The following is an 8,567-nucleotide window of genomic DNA, read 5'->3' on the forward strand; positions in this document are numbered from 1 at the left end:
GTTTGTTTTTCAAGTAAACATCACTCATTTATAAAAAAAAAAATAAAAATAAAAAAATAATATATATAATAATGCAAAAAACAAAGGGGCTATGTTTAATTCAATCGCTTTCTTTTTTATCATAAGGTTTCTTTATAGTTAAAATGCGAACTATTTATATCTTAATTATTAATCTATAAAGTTATAATAATGCCCTATCAGTTCAGGTCAATCGATTCTTCAACCATCATTAAATTTGAATATATAATTCCAAATCATTTTATGTATAATTGAACGATATTAGCATGCAATAGATGTAGACAGTATATGTCTCTCGATTTCTCTTATGATGCTCTCTTTTTTGTTAATTTCCTCTTTAGGATTAAAATAATATGGAATTTTCTAGCGTTTGCATAGTTTCCTTATTTCCATTTCAAGTATCTTTTTAATAAATAATAATGCTTTAGGTTCAAAAGACATTTTTTTCGTAGGAAAGTTATCGAACTGGGTTGGGCAGACATTTTACGATGAAGTCTATCCTGATTTGCCTTGCTGTTGCTTGTTGTTTTAACGAGAAAACATTTAGTAAGTGCTTAAGTATTTAATTTAAATGTAGGTTATGTAATATTTCGGCGGAGAAGTGTACTTTTTCTAAATGCACTATGCCCTAAGCATTGTTTATAAAAACAGTTTCAAGAAATTTGATCAAGTATGTCATTTATTATATAAAGTGAAGAATTATTTTTGGACGATCACCTTGAAGGTAGTGCTATGGAGTACGACTTTGGAAATGAAGGTTTTGGTTTTCCCTGTGAGCAAAACAAATGCAGCTGGTGTAAAAGGCTTGCGTCAAGATCTCAGACCTCAAAATTAGGTATCGTTGATAAAAATAGTTTCAGCTAAGGTGTTTGAAATTCACATTATGAAGTTAATTGTATTGTTTACGACTTGCAGTTTGCATTGGACTGGAATTCAAAATCGCTGAAGAGACATTAGACGTCAACTTTACGTTGGCTGGCATGTTGATCTTTGACAAAAAAGTTCAAGGTAAAACTCTCCAGCCTGCGATATTAAACGTAATTTTTGAAATATAATTTTGAAGTAGAGAATTATGTGTTAATCATTAATCGTTGATATCTATATAATTGAAGGAGAACACCCAAAACCACTCTGTGCAATCGTTCCTCTTTTCGAGAATCCGGTTCACACACGCGTGTGTATTTATCTCCACAACATCAAAATGGATCTCGAGGGAATACAAGGTTGTGTCACTCTTATTGCATTTGCTGCTGTGAGGCAACCGTTTCCAATAGGTTGCTTTAAAATTCCGACAGCTCTTCTACAAGACAAAGCTGACATTCTTGTCTTTAGACGCAGAATCGGGATCGGAAATTAAGCAAAAAATGTCGAAAATATATACTTGTTAGACCGTATAATTTCTTTTATTAAAGAATAATAGGTTTTTTGATTTTTGAAAGATCTATTGCTTGTTTAAAGTCAATATGTGTTCAATGCATTGAATACATAGGAACTACTTAAAATAATTGATGTGTTATTAGCCTTTATTTTGTTGAAAATGCAAAAGTTTTACCAGGGACATTGAGGATATTCAATGTTTTAAAGTCGGATATGGAATTTATTTCACGAGGGGGACAGGATTTTTTTTGTATTTCCATGACTGCCTTTTGTCTTTGTCTTTTCTTGTAAAATCATTTAATAAAATACAATTCTGAGATTTCAACTTGAATTATTTTCATTTCAAAAAATTATTTTCAGTAAAAAAAAAATCGTTTTTGTTTTGGTTAATTAATTTGACAAAATTTATCTGAAAATGGGTAAACAAATGATAATACATGTACATTCATACAGTGATTGATCTATCCATTGATATAGTGACAGAATAAGAATCAAGTTATTTGGCGTCAAATAACTTCAAGGACATTATCAACACATGCAATCAATATCTTTGTATAATCATAAACAAACCAAGAAACCATGATAAAACATTTTCCATTCTTCAAAATACACAATAATTTTCCTGAAGTTCTCACGATTTAAAATTGATAACAATGCAGTATGAGAATTTTAAGTACATGTATCAATAAATGAACAACATTGTCTGAACCTTTAAAGAATATTATATTGATTTACATAAAAGAAAAATTAAACAATGTTTTATTTAAAATGATAGCTAAATAATCAGGACCCCAAGGTCATAAAGAAATTTCAACTTTGTACGTTGTCGTAAGGTTTTATATTAGAAAACACATAAAATTGAAATCTTATTGAACTTATTTTTCTATTATGTTGTTATTTTTTAAATTCTCAAGTGTCAGGTTATAATAAATATTAATTTTATGAAGGACTGAAATTTTGACATATGTGTAAGATTTCTTCATGATCCTGGGGCCAAGTACCTATATATAAGTAGTAGCATACAGCTGGTCCTTGTTTTACAGTAGTCTAGGTAATAACGAGTAAGTCTACTAATTCAACATATATCGTAGTTCTAAAATCTTGCCGTCTATTTTGTGAGATACTTATATAAATTTAAATTTGAATTCTTCCTATTTACATTAAAACCACAATTTAAATACGTCAAGAATTTAATAAATTTGCAAAACAATTGGTCTTAGTTATAAGTTCTTTTGTTGAATGCGGAATATAGTCTGACATTCTTTCGTAAGATGGCAGTAATTCTTTTTTATAAAGAAGATTCTTTTTTATAATTTTCTTCATTTTGTTTTTCTTTTATGCTATCACTTTCAAACAACACTATAATGGTTACTCCACTTCCTCTCTAAACCCTGAGATTCTTCCTTATTACACACTTTGAATGTACCGACATTCGGCAATTTCAAAAAAAATATTATATAATAAAAACAACATGAAAGTCTAAATATGCAAATCTTAAAGTTTGATCGAGATTCTAAATATGCATATCACTCACAATCTTAAAGTTTGAACACGTGGTTCTGTTTGGGGACTGGATTGGTTTGTTTCTTAGCAAATAAAGTTACAAATGAGTGAATTATTTCCTGTGAAAGCATTTACCCTCTTCCAAGTTGATGCTTATCATTAATGTATAAAAGAGACCTTTACTACCAGACATCATATTCATTGAATTGCCGTTCACCAGTCTTGGTCGACAAGGAAAATGAAGGTAGTCGTGTTACTGGCTTTTGCGTTTCTTTGCTCTGCTGGACAAATAAAAGCAGAAGGTAAGATTTATAACCAATTTTCTGACTTTTTGGCTGAAATTTTCTTGACATGTACTTTGGCCGATACAATTTCATAAGAATTTATCTACTTTATACGTTAAGCGTAAATACCGTAAACGAGATATGACTGATCAATCCATATGGTTTCTACAGACAATGTCAAAATATGTTGCATGAAGGTGTACTTTAATATATCATGTGTCTCAGCGGAAATGCCAATTTACTGAAAAGGTAAAAACAATCTTTAAGACCACTTTTACACTGACACTGAAGAATTCAGTCATTTGAATTGATCTGAACTCGAGTAAAACAAAATTTACGGAGTTATTTACAGTTTAAATAAATTCCATAATTTTGATAATTATTAAATTAGACGAAGATGAGGCAAAATTTAATGAATAATGAAATTGTATATGTTTTCCTTATTTAAGTAACAGTGATCCTTTTCATCAATATGTTGTTGTCTTTGAACATTAAGGAAAAATAACAGGTATCCTGTGTTGAAAATGTATTTTATCAGTTCAATGTTTTCACTTCCATCGGATAATTTTCTCAGGGTTCATAAAATATTTTTTCTTCATTATATAGAGGACCCTTAATAACATATTATCTTGATTCTAACACCCTTTTCCCATTTTTAATAAAATATTATTATGTGAATATTTTTTCCCTCTCGTTTTGTGCTTATACATTGATCAATCATATAATCTTAGGGCCGTTTGTTCATTAAATTAGTAATCTTTATTTGACTTCTTTGACATAATTTTGCTTCAAACTTCATTTTATTTATATTTCAAATTTATCCATAAAATCAAATGACAGCCAGTGTTCATTTTGTAAATCGTATATCACGATTTAGACCAAACATATTTTATTTGTATTTTCTACTTATTTCTTATTTGTTAACTTTTTATTTGAGGTCAAGTTGATCTTGTAAAGGAGAGTCGTCTTTTAGGAGCATTGCTTGAGGGCAACTTTGTTGGTGATGGGTGCACATGTTCAAAAAATTCATGCTCTTGTTGCAAGGCTGTCACGTTGCAGTCTATTACAAAAACAGGTGAGTATTAAAAAATCTAGTAAAACCTCTCTTTAAAAATAAATTTATTCATTTGTTCAAGTTTAGAAAATTCTAGAAATGGACATGTAAAATTTTTTTAAAAATGTATTTCTTTTTTCTCAATTAATTTTTTTGTCTAGTTTTCAGTCTGCTTTATTGATATAAACCAATTTTGATTTTTTTTTTATGTTGAATGTTCAATTTCAGTATGTGGTGATATTACATACACCTCTCAGTCAAAACAATTTTCCATCGCTCTCAGTGCAGACAAAGCACCGTTAATGAACCTGCAAGTAACAGGTATTGTAAACTTTGCACTTCTAATCAGTTTTTTTGTTTTATATATATATATATATATATATATATATATATATATATATATATATATATATATATATATATATATATATATATATATATATATATATATATATATATATAGATTGATTAATTGATTGAACATTGTTATTAGAATTATACTTTATATGAAAAAAAACCCCTGTTTACTGGTATGAACCAGTAATAAATATTTCCCATCCTATATCTGGAAATAATTTTCGTTTGAATTTTGTAAAATTTATTTATACATGTAAATATTTGACACCCGTACTGGAACTACTGTCAGGAACCTGTACAAAGGTTGATCAAGGTCAATATCATATGCAATCCCATTACAAACTGGGTCATGCTCGGGGTATATATTCTTCACAAACAGGCCCCGTTTGATTTATTTCATATGACCAAATGTACTATTCAAATGCCAGTTAAATCGTTTTACAATAGTGGGCTGGGAGCTGTTTTATGTATTTGAGGCAAATAAAATACAGTTTTCTTGCAGCTGAGAGAAAAGGATTATGATTTCGTGCATTTGGGTAGAAAATGTTAAACAATATATAAATCTTAAAGATCGTTTACCATGTGAAAAGTGTAGGCTAAAATATCATTCCATACTCTATCGTGTTCTGACTGACTATAGACTGAAATTTCATTACAATATATTTTTTTTTTTGGTTTAGTTGACAATCCGAAAGCATGCAAAGACGTGACTGTGCAAGGTCATACCGTCAATGTTTGCGCAGAAATCGCCAATATCAAGACTGAATCTGCAGACATCAGTGGCTGCCTAAACTTGGCAGTTACTATGATGCAGACATACAACGTAGACCTCGGCTGCTTCAAGATGCCTTATTCCATGGACAGGAAACTTCTGTTCTGGGGAAACAACGGAAAATAAAGGAGGAAAATTTAATATTGAAACAAAGCTGGGAAGACTTAACCTAAAAGATATGCAAGATTTATTGGCCACCTGATTTGTTCGGTTTCCAAAAGCGATATGATATACATACTAGCTGAATTTTTTTTTCCTTTCCATATTGTCCACAGTGATAGCGTTGTTTTTATGAATAACCCTTTCTGATTATGTTTATGAAAATAACATTTCTAAACAAATTAACTACTATATTTTTGTGAATTTTTGTCAATAAAATATATTTTTCTTCCTTATTGCTTTTATGTCCGTAATCTAAAGGGTAAATGTCAATACAGCACGGAAGTATCGGATGGAATTACCAGGTATTTAAATGTTATTTATAGAAACTAGCAAACTTCCTTACTTAATGTACATAAATTGTATATGGAGAGATGTACGATAAGTTCTTTTTCCTGTAAGGAATGTGTTAGTTATTCAGCGGAGGAAATGTGTTCAAGTTAGATCAAAGCACTCTGCAAGGCACAGGTGTTGAATGATACAATTATTTGGTAGAGGTGATTTGAGTTGTTGAAACTGGCTTAAAGTTTAATATTATTGCAATAACATGGAAATTGAAATATTTTTAAAATGATGAAAAATTACCTGTGAGTTTCAGAGATCTTTCCTTGTGAGAAAAATTAATTTTCAGAGATCTTTCCTTGTGAGAAAAATTTAATTTTGAAAAAAAAAGAATCGTTAAATGACATGATATCAGATTTGACCATTAACCTCAGTTTTTGATCTTTTGGTGAAAACGTGTGTCTATATCCTAGCTATAAAAGTTAACAAAAGTTACAACCTATAATTATTTAGGATCAGTAAAGTCACACCTAAAAAAAATGAATAATAAATAGCATCATTATAAATATTTTACATATCTATTTAGTGTCTTTGAGAGGATATGACTTAAAACTGATTTGAAAGGGTTGTTTACTATCTACAGTGTAAGTTGATGCTTTGAGAGATGACACGATGTACCTGCAAAGTTATGCATGTTCCACAAGGTGAAAAGAGATAGGTAAAACAAAGTTGTACAGGGAATTTAGTGTGATTAATTCCGAAGTAATGCTATATAATAATATATGTAATTCCCGTATATGTCATTTGCATTGCAAACAAGCATTCTGAGAGTATTGCATTAGCAATACTAGGCCCCTATCGGCAATTGTAATCTGGTTCCCGTTTAAAATTGAAAATGCCATATTGCTAATGCAATACTCTCAGAATGCTTGTTACTTTGGTCTCAGACATGTGTGGAAAAACATTTTATTTTTAACCCTCTTCCCCGCAGTCACGCATTTTAACGCATATACCATTTCCTATTTTTAACGCAAAATCACGCATATACCGTTTCCCCGCAATCACGCATTTTTCAAGCACTTTCAAAAGTAAATTTAATCTTCAATTTAATGACAATTCCCTTCTAATTTATACTTGCTAAAATCTCATAAAATAAGAAAAGTTATAATCTTATTAAAATATTACGTCATAAATATTTACGTTAAACTTTAGAGAAACTTGTACCTTGCTATGAAGTGCTTGCGGTGAAAAGGTAACTTCATATTTCTGTGACGTGAACATAAGTGTATGTTGCGTCACAGTTCAGTAAGTTGTAAAGAAGGTGAAACGGATGTATTTTCCTTTAATCAGCAAACATTTCCAGCATGTATCATAATATTATCAGGCATTCATATTGTGGAAGTTTATCGCATTTCGTAGCTTAGAGAACATGGATCATTCGTTCCTGAAGCTTATACAGACTAGCAAAGAAGTTTGACTAAGTCTATGACTTCTTATTAGATCCTGAGTCCTGTTCCCTTTTCACATAAAATCTAACGACTAAGATAAAAATTTGACTACTCTCTGTCTATATATTTTTTTGTTTAATAAATATATCCATTTCCCCCCTAAAATGTAATTTACTCTGTAATGTAATGTAATAGAAATACTTATTTTAATAGAGACAACCATCATATACCATAATTTTGCATAATTAAAGAGTTAAAGACTACGCGGGATATTTACTCTGAAGTCATATGCGCGAAGACTTCCAAATATACCCCCAAAACGGTCGGCAAAAGTCCAAAAAGACGAGGCAACAGTCGATTACTAACGTATTACACAAATTAAACCATATACATGTATAGTGAAAATAATTCCTGCTTATTAGTCCCCTACCGGTGACTAAAGGTTTCCTCTGAGTCTGTCCGTCTGTCTGTCTGTCTGTCTGTCTAGCTGTCCCTCTGTCTGTCTGTCTGTCCCACTTGGTTTTCCGCACTTTTCTCCTAAATGCTTGCAGATATTGAGCTAATTTGTGGTACGTGAGTGTATCTTGATGAGATCAAGTTTGCATTTCGTTCCGCTTCATTAATTTTTGACGGAATTACGACCTCTTCAATTTTTAAGGGTTTTCCGCAATTTTCTTCTAAACGCTTGCAGATATTGAGCTGATTTTTGGTATGTGACATTACCTTGATGAGTTATAGATCAAGTTTGCATTTCGTTCCGCTTCATTGATTTATGACGAAATTATGGCATTTTCAATTTTTCAAGGGAACCAGATTACACTTGCCGATAGGGGACTAGTTTTGCTAATGCAATACTCTCAGAATGCTTGTTATTTATAAACAACAACAAATCGTACTTAAAAAAAATTAAGCTGCAAACATTTCAGTGGTAGCGCGACTGACTTCTAGATTTCTCACATATATTTTTTATGGTATCTCACAATATATAACTTTGTCTTAAATTTCAAATTATGTCATTGAATAGTTACAAAGTTACAGAACTAACCAATCAGAATTCAGTAAACCTGCATGCATGCCCTTACATTCAATTTATGATATATTATATGTAAGCCTAAAGTTGTAAACACTATTAAACGCTATCTACAATTGTGTATAAAAAAATTAAAAACAAAAATAATTAAAAAAAACTTCCTTTTTGTGATCGTCTTGTGGCAATCACTATAGAATCCATGTGAGGCGTCCAGCAAATATAACCATTTGCACACACAGGACACGACGGACTAGTTTGTTTATTATGTACGAAAGCCTATTGA

At 30.6% G+C, this 8,567-nt stretch overlaps 2 protein-coding genes across 2 annotated transcripts; both read left to right on the top strand.

Annotated features, from left to right (window-relative positions):
* Nucleotides 1-489: 489 nt before the first annotated feature.
* LOC133172234 (uncharacterized) lies at nucleotides 490-1,656 on the top strand. Its single transcript, XM_061307083.1, has 4 exons — nucleotides 490-564; nucleotides 743-853; nucleotides 934-1,026; nucleotides 1,131-1,656. The coding sequence occupies exons 1-4, from the start codon at nucleotides 507-509 to the stop codon at nucleotides 1,373-1,375; spliced, it is 507 nt and encodes a 168-aa protein (XP_061163067.1). The 5' UTR covers nucleotides 490-506; the 3' UTR covers nucleotides 1,376-1,656.
* A 1,435-nt stretch (nucleotides 1,657-3,091) lies between these two features.
* LOC133205612 (uncharacterized) lies at nucleotides 3,092-5,760 on the top strand. The gene is made up of 4 exons (XM_061341450.1): nucleotides 3,092-3,200; nucleotides 4,120-4,257; nucleotides 4,465-4,557; nucleotides 5,274-5,760. Exons 1-4 carry the CDS (start codon nucleotides 3,137-3,139, stop codon nucleotides 5,489-5,491), a joined length of 513 nt encoding a protein of 170 aa, XP_061197434.1. The 5' UTR covers nucleotides 3,092-3,136; the 3' UTR covers nucleotides 5,492-5,760.
* The last annotated feature ends 2,807 nt before the right edge of the window (nucleotides 5,761-8,567 follow it).

Source organism: Saccostrea echinata, unplaced genomic scaffold (assembly GCF_033153115.1).
Source record: "Saccostrea echinata isolate AGI-Se365-2 ecotype Australia unplaced genomic scaffold, CSIRO_AGI_Sech_v1 ptg000054l, whole genome shotgun sequence".
NCBI lineage: Eukaryota > Metazoa > Mollusca > Bivalvia > Ostreida > Ostreidae > Saccostrea > Saccostrea echinata.